The sequence below is a fragment of the Crotalus tigris genome, unplaced genomic scaffold, assembly GCF_016545835.1.
Source record: "Crotalus tigris isolate CLP2741 ecotype Arizona unplaced genomic scaffold, ASM1654583v1 scf7180000024302.2721777, whole genome shotgun sequence".
Taxonomy (NCBI): Eukaryota; Metazoa; Chordata; class Lepidosauria; order Squamata; family Viperidae; genus Crotalus; species Crotalus tigris.
The window spans coordinates 1,047,688-1,063,923 of NW_024100474.1; the positions used below are offsets into that span (position 1 = coordinate 1,047,688).

Sequence of the window (16,236 nt, forward strand, 5' to 3'; positions counted from 1 at the left end):
CCTTTTAACTGCCAGTGGAGGTATGAACTGATTGGGTGGGAGCTTGGCTGTGTTCTGATTGGGTGGAGGTGTGTTCTGATTGGTTAGGGGCTTGGCTGTGCTCTGATTGGCTGGGGGGTTGGCTGTGCTCTGATTGGCTGGGGGATTGGCTGTGATTTCGTATTATATATATATATATATAATTAACAGTACATCTGTTAATATGATCCACCCTAAATATCTCATGGAGCTTCTTCTGGGTGCTTGGAGAATTTCCTAAGGCTTTGGCATGCATCTTTGTCTTGGCCCTGGCCAATCTCCACCAAGGTCTTAAAGAGCTGGCTATGTGCCTGGGCCTGAAGTTCAGAGTACAGTATATGAAGTCCCCATTTCTTAGTCCTATTAATACCTGCAATATCTCTCAGATACTAATTCTATTTAATTTCTTTTTTATATTATTTAAACCGTTTTAATTGTTTTTATTCTGGTGGCTGCCCAGAGTCAGTGGTCTGAGAAGGGCAGCTTTACAAATTGAATAAATAAATATATAAAATGAAGGCAAGCAAAGTACTGAATGAATTTTTTCCCACAAGTTCTCTTCCTGGTCAACAATCTCAAGCCACTCAAGCCCTGGCTCTCCAAAGAGCTATGAGAGATGAAGCATGTTAAAAGATGCCTGTAATAACAATGGCAAAAGAATGAGATTTTATGCTTTAATTGGACCTACATGCCAGCAAGAAGAGCAGCAGAGCATGTGTATTATTTTTATTCTGCCTTTATTCTTGCCTGGCAGAAGCAGTAAATGCTCCAACACTGGAAGTTTTTAAGAAGAGACTGGACAGCCATTTGTCCGAAATGGTGTAGGGTTTCCTGCCTGAGCAGGGGGTTGGACTAGATGACCTCTAAGGTCCCTTCCAACTTTACTACTATTACTAAATCTGATTCTTTTAGGATAGGTTTGAAAGACAAGTTGTCTGTAGGCTGTTCTGCTGTTTTTGCAGGCTTCTTTATGGATAAAGTCATTCTTATTCTCTTAGGTCTAATGCCCAGCAAGACAGAGTTATGTGAGGTGAGAAGGGATGCTGCTTCACAATATTCTTTTGAGTTTGTGGAATCTGAGGACATGGATAGGGTGCTCGGTAATATTAGCTTTGCCTCTTGTGGGTTGGATTCAAGTCACTTCTGGCTCTTCTAGGTTGCCAGGTGCAATATGTGCAGCTAGATCTGGAAAGTGATTGATACCTCTCGGAAGGAAATGAGATACTACTTGCCTTGAAGGACACAGTGGTGCCTCCTCTCTTGAGATCATCTCTCTTCTAAGCAAAACTGCACTACCTATACCCAGATTCCAATTTTCTTTTTTCAGTGAAAATTGTTGAGAAGGCTATGATGAATCAGTCACAGAGAATCCCATAAGAATTTCAATCAGGATTCAGATCCAGAACAGAACATTGCGGCCATGTGGACTAAGCAGCATTTTGTTATTGTTATTATCCTTGTAGACTGACTACATGGGTTGAGAAACTGAAGGAACCATTTTACAGTGTTTCAACTCCTTCTTCAATAAGCAGATCCACTAAGCAGTAATAGAGGCAGAGCAATCAAACCTGTGGTTGCTTCAGTATGGAGTGTCTTCTCCATATACTATTGAACATTTATATAAAAATGCTGTAAGAAGTCATTTGTTTATCTAAGTGAAGTATCATCAATACACAGATGACTAGCATAAGTCAAGGAAATAAAGATTTGGAAGTATGTAGGTTGTTAGAGATTGGATTGTGAATAGCAAGTTCAGACTGAACCCTAGTAGTAAGATAGAGTGGTATTTCTCTGTAAACATCTAATCTAGGAGTCCTCAAACTTGGCCACTTTAAGACTTGTGGACTTCAACTCCCAGAATTCCCCAGCCAGCCATGGCTGGCTGGGGAATTCTGGGAGTTGAAGTCCACAAGTCTTAAAGTGGCCAAGTTTGGGGACCCCTGATCTAGTCTTTCCAGGATGCCCATTATGGTCACTGCTCTGCTAGTTCTCCTTCTGAATAAGCAAGTGTGTGATTTGGGGGGGGGGTGCTCTTGGATTCATGCTTCCTACTTGGAGAACAGATAGAGTCTATAGGTAGGGAGATTTTTGTCCACTTCAGCTAATGTGCCCTGCCTAGATGAGGAAGTACTGGCAACAGTAACTCACACTCTTATCACCATGTGTTCAGGCTCTTAAAATGTGCTTAGGTAGGGCTGCCTTTGAAAACTCAGAAACTATGAGTGATAAAGAATGCAGAGGTCAGGAAAAATCCACTATTAGCAGGAACAATTGCAAAACAACACCTATTTTTGTATTTGTTGCACCAATTGGCAATTTTCCAACCTACGGTACATTCAGAAAGTATTCAGACCCCCTTCACTTTTGTCCATTTGGTTATGCTGCAGCCTGATTCTGCAGTTGTTGAAGTTCATTTTTTTCTTCTCATTAATCTACACTCAGTACCCCATAATGACGAAGTGAAAACAGAGGTTTAGAAATGTCTGTAAATTTATTAAAAAGAAAAAAAAATGAAATATCACATTGGCATAAGTATTCAAACCTTGTGCAACAACACTTGAAATTTAGCTCAGGTGCCTCCCTTTTCTCTCAATTGTTGCTGTCCTGTTTCTACACCTTGGTGTAGAGGTGACCAAGAACCCGATGACTAAGCTCCAGACATCCTGTGCGGCGATGGGACAGAGTCCCAGAAGGACAACCATCACTGCAGCCCTCCACCAATCTGGGCTTTATGGTAGAGTGGCTAGACAGAAGCCACTCCTCAGTGCAAAACATATGAAATCCTGCTTGGAGTTTGCAAAAAAGCACTTGAAGGACTCTCAGACTGCAAGGAACTAGATTCTCTGGTCTGATGAAACCAAAATTAAACTGTTTGGCCTCAGTTCTAAACATTATGTCTGGAGGAAACCAGGCACCACTCATCATCTGCCCAATATCATCCCAATAGTGAAGCATGGTGGTGGCAGTATTGTGCTGTGGGGGTGTTTTTCAGCAGCAGGGATTGGAAGGCTGCTCAGGGTTGCGGGAATACTGAATGGAGCAAAGTACAGGGATATCCTCAATGAAAACCTGTTCCACAGCACTCAGGACTGGGCTGAAGATTCACGTTCCAACATGGCAACAATCCTAAGTACACAGCCAAGAGAACACAGGAGTGGCTTAGGGACAACTCTGTGAATGTCCTAGAGTGGCCCAGTCAGAGTCCTGATTTGAACTCTATTGAACATCTCTGGAGGCACCTGAAAATGGCTGTCCACCGACGGTCACCATCCAATCTGACTGAGTTTGAGAAGATTTGCAAGGAAGTATGGCAGAAGATCTCACAATCCAGGTGTGCAAAGCTTGTCACAGCATAGCCAAAAAGGCTTGAGGCTGTAGTTGCTGCAAAGGTGCATTAACAAAATACTGAGTGAAGGGTCTAAATATCAGACACATTTATGCCAATGTGATATTTCAGTTTTTTCTTTTCAATAAATTTACAGACATTTCTAAAACTCTGTTTTCACTTTGTCATTATGGGGGTACTGAGTATAGAGGATAGATTGAATTTCAACAACTATAGAATCAGGCTGCAGCATAACAAAAGTGACAAAAGTGAAGGAGGTCTGAATATTTTCTGAATGCACTATATCTCAAAATGCTCATCTTTACTTATAGAAATTAGGAGGCCATGATTCTGCATGGACTATAAGGACACTTAGAGAAAGTCCACTCAAGGTCCAGGTCTCTGAGACATGTGTCAGAGCTTCATGTCAATAGGTAGACCATCTCAGTGGCTGCCCACATATTATGGAATATACTGACTACAAAGGTACAACTGGACATCTTTCTCTTGGCATTCAAAAAACCCCTTTCTTTTTAAACCATTCTGCATTGAACAGGCATTCAACATTTAGTTGATTATTATTGGGGAATCATATTTTTAATTATGGTTTAATGATGGCTTTGTGCATGTGTTTACCATTGTGGGTGTTTATTTTGTCTATTGTGTAGTTATTTTTGTGAATAAATGAATTGATAAAGTGAAGTAAAATTAAATACTATGAAGTAAACTGCTAAAAAAGTTAGGAATTAGTATATAATTAGAAGATACAATTAAAAATCAACCAAGAAAGAGCTGTGTTCCCATGAAAGAATCTTTCCTGCTTCATTCAATTTTTGATATTGAAGGTACCAGATAATTTGGCTAGCAGAAAAGCAAAGAATTGTCCACTGCAATCATGGTGCTTGTGCAGGAAAACTACAAATGATTGATGATTTATATCTCACTTTCTTGTATTACATTTTCTTAAAAATTTTACATAATGCTACCCAAGAGAAAAGATGCTAGGCTGCCCAGAAATTGATGAATGTCTCTCAATTTCTGCTTTAAGTAATTTTATTGCTTTCAAGTTTCCACTTTCATTTGCCTCATTTCCATATATCTTGAGATTGTTTTGATTGTACAACAATACTTCTTTTGATGTGCCTGTCTCTTTACTCATGTACATTAGAGATTTTTACAATGCATTCTTGACTTTTATGTACATTTTTTATTTTTATGTTGTTTCAGTAATATATTCATGGAGGGTTACTTTTCTCTAGGATCTGCAACTTGGGTACATATTATTTTGATTGAAAAAGTACACTGCAAAGTTCAGAGAAGGGTACAGTGAAGGGAAGAATTGTGTCTCGGTCCATGTAGTTAAATGTGCAGAATTAGGTCTGATTGTCTAAACATTTGAACTCAATATATTTAATATCAAGCCAAAATTGGTATTACCACAGCTTGGAGATTCGGGGAAATATAAGGAATCTGCTTTGATTAAGTGATATTTCTAGAGATTCCTTTTGCCTCAAATAACTGTAGCAAGAATAATCTCTTCTCTCAAAGGGTTCCATGTAAATATTGAGGCAAAATGAGAAGAAGTGGCAACTTGGTAAAATAGAACATGTCCTTTTACAAAATGGCTGCCACTACAGGCATAACCAGTCACAAATGTTTGGCCAAAGGACTAGGGCTAGGGTTGAATATTGGCTAGGGAGAATTGGGGGATGCAAAGGTAGACACTGAACTGAAAGAGCTGGATTCTCCTGCTGTCGAGCCAGAAGGACTCTGAAGGATGGGGGAGAGAGTGGCTATACCAGCCCCAACCTAAAATAGCCAATAGGAACAGGGCAGATCCCAATCACTAGGAGTTAAGTGACCACATACTCCAGCAAAAAATCCAAGGAAGCATACCAGATTTATTGGATTAAGACAGAAAAGAATATTGTTAAACCAGGACAGCTAAAGATAACTTAAGTCTTCCTTTGACATATACAGAGAACCAGATGAACATCAAAAGGTGCAAAAAAAGAACTTGGTGGAGCATGTTGATGCTATGAAAAGATGCAAGCAAAATTCTAAGGTGTGGGTCTCCTCTGCTACATACAATTGGCCTTTTTAAGAGTCCATTATCAGTTTATCACTACCACAGCTCTCAAATCTTCTTCAAGACAAACCCAACTCTACTGCAGGGTTGTAGAAATCCTGCAGCATTTCTACAATGCTACCACAACCTTTTCAACAGGCCAACAAGCTGCTTCCCCCAACCTTTCCGGTATATTCATATTATCACTTGATATTCTCATTTGACTATAGAAGTGTTGAAGGGCTCTGCCAACTGAAATTTCTGAACTTTGAGGTTTGCTTTCAAGTTAATGAATTTTAATAGCACATGCGGGAGGGGGGCTATAAGTGCAATTAAGATTAGGGAGATAGATAGTAAATTAATGCTGATGAATAATAAAGGACTATACTTTATTCTGAGAAGTCTCTTTGCAAGATTCCCTTTGATAACGATCAGTAATCTGGAGAGACTTTGCTCCATTTATCAATGATTTGCTTCCACTGAAATTCTTTGCTGACTCAGGTTTCCATGATATATTATAGAAAGTGAGGCAGAAATGTCATTTGGGAGCAATATACTATTGGAAACTTAGAAGCAATGGACTGGATATTAACAGAACTTTTCCTAGATTAAAGGTTGCCACTTCAGCAGGATGCCCTGAGTTGCTGAACAATCTGTGGCCCCAGAAATACCCATTAGGGATGACTGCATTGTCACAGTCAAAGCAACCCATATTTTTAAGAAAAGAGGGGAGGCTTTAATCCACTTCTGTGAATGCCATGCTCTCATAGTCTGGTGAGCCCTTTTTCATGACTTCCAGAGCCCATTTAAGTTCTGCCAAAAGTTAATGGTGATCCCTGCCCGCTCCAAAGTATTTGTGTGCAGTCCCTAGACCCCCAAAGGGCCTTCCCCTCCTTTCCAGATGCCTCATATCATCAATCTTCACTGACTCTCTCTCTCTGTATCAACCCTGGCATGCTTATCTGGTGCCTATTTTATTGCCACAGTCAATCCCTAAATTTTACACATTGTTGTGCAAAATATACATAATCCTTGACTACAGTTGAACCAAAATTTATGTTGCTAAGCAAGACAGTTGTTAAGGGAATTTTGCCCTATTTTACGACCTTTCTTTCTACAGCTATTAAATGAATCGCTGCAAAATCACAGTTTTTAAGTTAGTAACATTGTCGTTAAGTGAATCTGGCTTCCCCATTGACTTTGCTTGTCAGCAAGCCACAAAATGTGATCACGTGACCCCGGGAAACTGCAACCATCATAAATGCATGCTAGTTGTCAAGCATCTGAATTTGGATCACACGACCACGGGGATGCTGCAACAGTCATAACTGTGAAAAACGGTCGTAAGTCACTTTTTTCAATGCCATTATAACTTTGAATAGTCACTAAACGAGTGGTTGCAAGTCAAGGACGACCTGTAATTAGGGAGAGCTGGAACAGTAATAATTTAATTATTAAAGACATGAGGAGACCTTGAGACAGTCATCATCTCAGCCTAGCCTAGCTAACAAAGCAAGCATATGCCAAACCAAAACCATTCCCTCTTTTCCAACACACAGTTCTCTCAAATAGAATGTTTTCCAGGATTGAAAAAATAATAATTGTAAAGAAAGAAGTTCTAGATTTCTTTTAGTAATGATTAGTTTAATTTTAAAGAATAGGCATTTCCTCTATTTTTTTTAACTATTTTCCTGGCCTCCTAAATGTAGTCTTTTGAGTGGATATAAACTATTTCTGCAAAATATGAAACTGTCCAAAGAGACCAGTGCATGCTATTGATTACAATATCATTATTTTGAAATAAGCTATTCATTGATCATAAACAATTCCCTGGCAATCTGAGAAGGTTGAATGAGAAATAGAAAGGTATCGCATTTAGATATGCTGGCACGAAACTATCCTTCTTATCAGGAAAAAGATGAGAAGGCTGATCTTTCTGGATAACTTAGTCATCTCTATTCTCTTTCTCTTCCAGTGCTGACCTCGCATCTAGCAAATACTGCTGCCTTGGAACGATTAAGTTCAGGCAAATTATAAAATATTCAGTCATATGATATGCCATGATTTAACCACAGTTATGAGATATGCCATGATTTAAAACCCGAAAAAACCTAGGATACTAGAAAACAGAATGATTAAAATAGCATTTGCATAGGTTAACAACATAATAACCCATTTAAAATTCAGAAGAATGAAAATCGGCAAGCTTGTCTTAATGAAGGTGCAGAGGTGCATAGGATGAGTTAAGGTGTCAGAGTGCTGTATTCTTTCTATTCTAAAGTTCAGGAACGTTGCTAAAGAAAATGGTATGTTCCCGTCCAAGGCTGGCAATAGTTCTGGGCTGCCTTGGGGCCTGCTTGGTAGGCCAATAATATCCTGGACCAGGGACTTTCTGTACAGAATAAGAAACAAACAAGATCATTAAGAAATAAACGAAGGGAGGTTTCTATAACAAAACAACAATGCTAGTATTTACAGCTCGAATCTTGTTTAAATCGCTCTGTGGTTTGTTTATTTTTTTTTAATTATTTGCTCCAAACAAAAAACAAAAAACAGCCACCCTGCAAAGCACTTTTGAACTGGTACAGCTTGGATCTATCTATCTGGAATCAGTCTGAATTGAAGAAGATCATCTAGGAATATCCTGTTAATTTCACCATTGTTTAAAAATATTGATATAAGGAGTGTAAGACCTGGTTCCTAGCTATTCTGAATCCCCTACTCTTTTGGACCTGCCTGTCTAGAGCAGCATTTCATAACCTCAGCAATTTTAAGATGCTTGGACTTCACCCCCCCCCTCCCCGGCTTGTCTAAGATGTCTTTAGCAACCATAACCAAATTCAGGTTGATTAGAATTACAGTTCTTAGAATCATAGACTTGGAAACAGGCCATTCAAGCTATCAGGTCCAACTCTTTTCTCAGTGCAAGAATCCAAATTAAATTATACTAACATTATGGTATGACTCATATGATTAAAGATAATGGATTGTATTCATCTACCAAACTAAAATATAATATTACAAAAATCACAGACACGTGCCTAGTTTTCACAGTAGCTTTATGTTTGCTGCCAATGAATATTAGAAAGCAGGATGAATAAGCTTGCTACTGCAGGATGAATACTGCTAAATGAAATATTATACCGGTAATCCTACATTTACAACCACAACTGAGCCCAAAATTTATGTTGCAAAGTGCAATATTTATTAAGCAAGTTTTACCTCATTTTATAACCTTTCTTGCTACAGTTGTTAAATAAATCACTGAGTAACATGATAGTTAAGTGAATCTGGCTTCCCATTGACTTTCCTTGTCAGAAGATTGCAAAAGGTGAACACATGATGCCAGGACACTGCAACCATCATAAATATGAACCAATTGCCAAGCATCTGAATTTTGATCACATGACCATGGAGATGTTGCAACAGTTGTAAATATGAAACAGAGTCATTAAGTCATTTCTTCAGTGCCATTTGATCACTAAACAAATGGTTGTAAGCCAGGGACAAGCTGAAATGGACTAGAATGCCCTTATGTTTGGGCTTCTTCTTGATCTTCCAAGACTGAGCACACTTCCTTATTCCAGGTTGCCCAACTTCAGAAAAGATCCCAGGTATATTGTCAAATGTTCGGCATTTTCTTTGTGAAGGACTCTTGGCAAAGGATAGGCTGCACCTCACGCAAACAGAGGAAAATGTACTCGGAAAAAGACTGGCCCAACTCTTCAGGAGGGCTTTAAACTAAAATTGAGGGGGAAGGGTGATCAATCTTCAGAATCTCTAGAACCCAAAACCAATCAGAAATCCCAAGAAAACAAATCAAACGATGACATGGGCAGAGCTGAGAAAAAAGAAAAACTCAAACAACATTCAGGAGGTGCCGGAAACATACTCACACACAGGCACAAAAGCCTAAATGCTTATATACAAATGCTCAAAACTTGGGGAACAAACAGGGCGAACTAGAAGCAATAGTACACGAGAGAAGGTATAACATAGTTGGTATTACAGAAACCTGGTGGGACGAAGCCCATGAATAGAATGGACTGATGGATGGATACAAATTGTTCAAAAGAAACAGGTCTACAAAAAGAGAAGGAGGAGTTGCACTATATGTAAGACAACACTACATATCTAGAAAAACGCACATGATCAAAGATAAAATCTCTCCAAAATGCATATGGGTCAATATAAAAGAGGAAAAAAGTGACATTACCATAGATGTATATTACAGACCGCCCAACTAATCAGAAGAAATAGATCAGTGGTGGGATTCAAATATGTGAACAACCGGTTCTCTGTGTGGATGCTGCTTCTGGAAGTCCATTCTGGGCCTGGGCAACAAAAAATTAGCTACCGGTTCAGCCAAACTGGTGCGAACTAGCTGAATCTCACCACTGAAATAGATGAACTTTTTGCCAACCACTTAACAAATGTATGTAGGAAGCAAACCACAATAGTAATGGCAGACTTCAACTATCCAGATATCAACTGGGAGACAAACTCTGCAGCGAACGGGAGATCAAACAGATTCCTAACCAACTTAGCCGACGACTTTGTCATCCAAAAGGTGGAAGAGGAAATTAGATGTAAAGCCATACTGGACTTAATTCTAACTAATAGAGAAGAAGTGATAGAGGGAGTTGAAGTTGCCGGAATCTTGGGCAAAAGTGACCATGTCATACTGGAATTTAATATAACACAAACACTAGCAACAGAAAACAATCCAACCAGGGTCTTGAACTTCAAAAGAGCTGATTTTTAACAAACTCAGAGAGAACCTAGGAAAGATCCCATGGATGAAAATCCTAAAGCGGAAAACAACCCAAGCGTGGGAAACTCTGAAAAATGCGATCACAAAGGTTCAGACCAGCACAATACCACTGAAAAAGAAAAACAAGAAATTCAAGAAGAAACCAGCATGGCTTCACAAAGATCTCTCTGACAAACTGAAAGACAAAAAGGACAAATACAAAAAGTAGAAAGAGAGGCATATAACTAAGGCTGATTATCAACAGACAGCCAGAACATGTAAAGATGAAGTCAGGAAAGCAAAGGCTCAGAATGAACAAAGACTTGCAACAGAAATCATGGATAATAAAAAAGGGTTCTTCCAATATATTAACAAGAAAAAAGTCAAGGAAACTGTAGGCCCACTAAAGAGAGAAGATGTAAAGGAAATAACAGACAACAGGGAGAAAGCAGAGCTTCTTAACTCATACTTTTCATCAGTCTTCACACAAAAAGAAACCATAGCCCAACATACCAAAAAAACCACTGCAAAAGACAAATTAGAAACAAAAATTAAAATAAGCAAGAAAATGTTAAGAAAACACCTATCTGACCTTGATGAATATAAATCACCAGGACCTGACAAATTACATCCCAGAGTTCTGAAGAAGCAGGCTGATGTTATCTCAGAACCACTGCACCACATCTTTCAAAAATCCTGGAGCACAGGGGAAGTACCTGAGGTTTGGAAAAGGGCTGATGTGGTTTCCATCTTCAAAAAAGGGGAAAAAACAGACCCAGGAAACTACAGACCAATCAGTTTAACATCAATACCTGGAAAGACCCTAGAAAAGATAATCAAAAAACAGATCTGCAAACAACTAGAAGCAAACAAAGTTATAACTAGTAGCCAGCACGGGTTTGTTAAAAACAAATCATGCCAAACTAATCTTATTTCATTCTTAAACAAAGTGACTAATAGACCAGCAAAATACTGTGGACGTAGCATACTTAGACTTCAGTAAGGCATTTGATAAAGTAGACCACAACCTACTACTTAGTAAACTAAAAAAAGGTGGAATAGACAACATCACCACTAGATGGATATGTAGCTGGCTGGCAAACCTACTCAATGAGTAGTCCGCAGTGGCACTATATCCACATGGAGAGAAGTAAGCAGTGGAGTACCACAAGGTTCCGTCCTAGGCCTTCAATATCTTCATCAATGACTTAGATGAGGGAATTGAGGGGGAACTCATCAATTTGCAGGTGACACCAAACTGGCAGGAGTAGCCAACACCCTTGAAGATCAACTAAGGATCCCAAAAAATCTTGACAAACTTGAACAATGGGCCCTATACAACAAAATGAATTTCAATGTGGAGAAAAGCAAAGTTTTACATTTAGGCAAGAAAAATCAATGGTACAAGTACAGATTGGATGAGACTTGGCTTAAAAACAGTAACTGGGAGAGGAACCTTGGAGTCCTAGTGGACAATCACTTGACTATGAGCCAGCGGTGTGCAGCAGCAGCTAAAAAAGCTAATACAATCCTAGGTTGTATAAAGAGAGGCACAGAATCAAGATCACATGAGGTATTAGTACCGCTTTATAAAACCCTAGTAAGACCACATCTGGAATACTGCAGCCAATTTTGGTCACCATATCACAAAAAAGATATTGAGAGTTTGGAAAAAAATCAGAGAAGAGCAACTAAGATGATCAAATGCCTGGAGACTAAAAACATATGAAGAACGGCTGCAGGACTTGGGTTTGGCTAGTCTAAAGAAAAGAAGAAATAAGGGAGACATGATAGCAGTATTCCAGTATTTGAGGGGCTGCCACAAAGAAGAGAGGGCATCAGAGGGCAGGACAAGAAATAATGGTTGGAAACTGATCAAAGAGAGAAGCAACCTGGAATTAAGGAGAAACTTCCTGACAGTGAGGACAATTAACCAGTGGAACAGCTTGCCTCCAGAAATCATGAGCGCTCCATCACTGATGATTTTTAAGAAGAGGCTAGACAATCACTTGTCTGAGATGGTATAGGTTCTCCAGCTTGAGCAGGGGGCTGGACTAGAAGACTTCCAAGGTCCCTTCCAGCTCTATTCTATTCTATTCTATTCTATTCTATTCTATTCTATTCTATTCTATTCTATTCTATTCTATTCTATTCTATTCTATTCTAATACATCAGCCAACCGGTCTGGTCTTCTCCATAACTGGATTTTATTTCCATGGATGCAATTTAATAATACCTGAATCTAAGTAACATTTACTGTCTCCATGTTTTCCTTTATATCTTGAAAATACTAGGTTCCCCCCTCCCCCCACCCAAAAAAGAAAGCTGCAAATCCAAAGGCTGAATATGGAATGTCTCCAAGAAAGGCAGGAACCCCAAGTCAGCCCTATAGCTGCAAGCACAGTTTGAGCCATTTTCAATATTATACTCACAGTGTGGGCTGGCAATATTCGTGGTATTTTTGATATGAAGGACGATCGTATTGGAACTGGCTGGACATCCTTTATTTCATACTCACCTGGGCCTGGACCTTGTTTCTACAATGTAATAAAATGCTTCTTTTTAAAAAGTTCCATATGCAAAAATACTTTCATAACACTGTTATTCCTAGCATGCTGTAGTCTTAAAGACATTACTCTGCTAACATAATCAACAGTTTTACTCAATGCAAGACAGCTGCTCAATACTTGAAATACATGCAGCATATTTGATAGCATGGATAACATTTACAACATCTCAGTGAGTTATTTTATTTGTACTATTGGAGAATTGTGCCAAATAAGACTAATAATCATGAAACTAATACATATCCCACGCACCAATTAACATCTTCTGAAAATGTAATATAGAAACTGAAAATCTAACTTAAGATACCTAGTACTGATATCCATCCATCAATTATCTAAATAGCATTTTCTAATTCTGTGGTTCTCTAGTTATCCTCTAATATATGTACTTTATTTCAACCACATGATGACCACAAAAGTTAATGTAGAAAGGAAACATTTGGATTTTATGAATTTATGATTTTTGCAGGACCAACATCAGGGACTAATCAGGTTGGACTCAACAGTTTGCACTTTGCCTATGATCAGCGTATGCTATTCACATAGATTCAAGAACCTACATTGATTTATTGCCCAAGATTTGTTTGTTATTAAACTCCTATAACAACTGAATCTGTGTGTATCTAGAAAAATATTGGAACATTAGAAAATACTGGAACATATGTTCACACAAAGTGAACATTACATGTCTGTTTATCCTGAACTGTCCATTTACAAAATGTACAGGTATAATATAGGGGGTACCTTGCTCAATAGTAGTAACTGTGAGAGGGATCTCGGAGTCCTAGTGCACAATCATTTAAATATGAGTCAGCAGTGTGCTGCAGCTGCCAAAAAAGCCAACACAGTGCTAGGCTGCATTAACAGAGGGATAGAATCAAGATCACGTGAAGTATTAATACCACTTTACAATGCCTTGGTAAGGCCATACTTGGAATACTGCATCCAGTTTTGGTCACCATGATGTAAAAAAGATGTTGAGACTCTAGAAAGAGTACAGAGAAGAGCAACAAAGATAATTAGGGGACTGGAGGCTAAAACATATAAGGAACGGTTGCTGGAATTGGGTATGACTAGTTTAACAAAGAGAAGGACAAGGGGGAACATGATAGAAGTGTTCCAATATCTCAGGGGCTGCCACAAAGAAGAGGGAGTCAAGCTATTTTCCAAAGCACCTAAAGGCAGGACAAGAAGCAATGGATGGAAACTAACCAAAGAGAGAAGCAACCTAGAACTAAGGAGAAACTTCCTTACAGTTAGAACAATTAACCAGAGGAACAACCTGCCTCCAGAAGCTGTAAATGCTCCAACACTGGAAGTTTTTAAGAAGAAACTGGACAGCCATTTGTCCGAAATGGTATAGGGTTTCCTGCCTGAACAGGGGGTTGAACTAGATGACCTCCAAGGTCCCTTCCAACTTTATCATTATTATTATTATTATTATTATTATTATTATTATTATTATTATTATTAAATTGGCACCTCCTTTGGAAGAACTTAGATGGAGATCTTTCTTACTATATGACCCATTCTTAACTGGAGATACCAGAAACAGATCATGTATTGTTTATTAGTGAGCTATGAGTCTTTTGTACAACAGTTTAGGCAGAGTTGCAAAGCAGCAGTTTTGGGGAAGGAAAGATTTAGCTACAACTATATCGTCTCGGTACATGTCTGCTTATTTGCCGTAATATTTGATTGTATGGCTACCTATGGACAAGGAAACATCAAGAGTGACAATGCTGGCTGGGAAATTCTGGGGGTTGCCAAGGTTGATCCCAGATTGTGGGAGAAGCTTCAGAGTCTGTACTCTTGAAGATGGTAGGACAAGTCTCTGCAGCAAACACAGTGATGCCAAAATAATAACAAGTACAATTATGTAATCATGAAAATGACACAACTATGTAGTTGCATCAGGACATCTAATCAACTACATAAGTCATGGCTTTTGCATCATCACTGACATATTGTCATTTCCCCCTTCACCCCACAGATGCCCTTGTCCCCACCACACTGAGAGCTCATCTATGAGAATGTAGAAAGGGATGAAAACTGGAATGGTCCAGTTAATTCATCCCTGCTCCCTTCCTGGGCATAGGAAACCCAGAGGAAAAGAGCTGTTTTGTTTAGGAAAAGTAGGAAGAGCTAAAAGCTAAGTAACGCTGATTTGGACAGGTTTGCAAGCCCCTGGAGTAATTACAGGATATCAGCTTTTGCTTTGCAAAAAGAAATAATGATATTTTAAATGTAAAAACAACTGGCACAGATCTTTTGCTGACTCATTTGCTAACAAAGGCATTTGCACTAATCAATCTATTTCAACTACCTAGAGACAAAATGACACTAACTAGTAAAGGAATAATTTATTTATTGTTATAAGACAAGAAAATAAATCTGTCTATAGTTTGGAGATAGGTTAATATTTGTCTGTTGCTATTTCTGTGTTCCTATGTTAGCATCTGTCATGTTCCTTTGAGCATAACACTCCTGCTTTTGTACATATTTGATCTTCTGTGCAGGTGTGTTCATACCTTTTTCCACTGAGGCAACTCAGTTTTATTCTTTTTATTCAAGATACAAATTTAGGAGGATTTTCCATGCAAATATTTCTGAAATTTTCAAACAGGCATAATATTTTTTTAAAAAAGCAGCCAATGGGAAGTGAATCATAACGAATTGTCAAGGATTGTAATCACAGATAATTTAAGAGCTTTTGATAAGTATATATGTTGCATTTTAGGTAAAAAAAATCACGTAGCTATAATAAAAAGACAAAAGACAAAATAAAATTTTTCAGGACTATAATATTATAATAAACTATGAATAGGCCCATCAAAATATAATACAGGCTATCCTCAGTTAACGACAACAATTGGGGTCATAATTTCCATCGCTAAGTGACAAGGTCAAAAAGTGCAATGTCGTGTGACTGCATCACTTAGCAACACCAATTCCAGCACTTTCTCATTAAGTGAATCATTGCAAGTCATCAAGCAAGGACATCATGTGGTCACTATTTGCGACCTCCTGCCAGCTTCCCTATTGATTTTGCTTATAGGAAGCTGGCCAAGAAAGTCACAAATGGCAACATGACCATTAAACACTCTGGTGGCTGGAATTTTGAGAATCAATTGTAAGTACCATTCAATTCAGTGCCATCACAAGTTTGAACAGATGCTGAGCAAGTAATCTTTAAGTGAGGAGCACCTATATGTCAGCATAATGAGTACATATACAATGTATAAATTTTATTTTTATTCTTCTACCAGTTGTAGAAATATACAGTTTCTGATAATCAGCTTTTCCAAAATGGTGGCCCCCAGATGATTTTGAGATAAAAGCCTACCACACAATGATTTTAGCATACCTAAAATCTAAAATTTAAAATTAGAAGGAATATGCATTGGCAGAAAGAGCTGAAATACTTCCTGGGGTATATCTGCCACAGTTTTCCCCTCACTGTACAAAATAATCTTCACCTACCAGATATACCTAAAGAAGACCC

The 16,236-nt window shown here is 38.5% G+C and overlaps 1 protein-coding gene across 3 annotated transcripts in view; it reads right to left on the reverse strand.

Annotated features, from left to right (window-relative positions):
* Positions 1-6,722: 6,722 nt before the first annotated feature.
* The window catches only part of STPG4 (sperm-tail PG-rich repeat containing 4), a 28,619-nt gene continuing 19,105 nt past the window's right edge, over positions 6,723-16,236 (reverse strand). For 2 of the 3 annotated variants that reach the window (XM_039324476.1, XM_039324477.1), the window contains exon 6: positions 12,221-12,701. In XM_039324476.1, the coding sequence (XP_039180410.1) occupies positions 12,372-12,701 (330 nt within the window). In that variant the 3' untranslated portion in view covers positions 12,221-12,371. Of the gene's footprint in view, positions 7,804-12,220; positions 12,702-16,236 lie in introns of those variants that run through there. The other variant, XM_039324478.1, reaches the window with a different exon arrangement.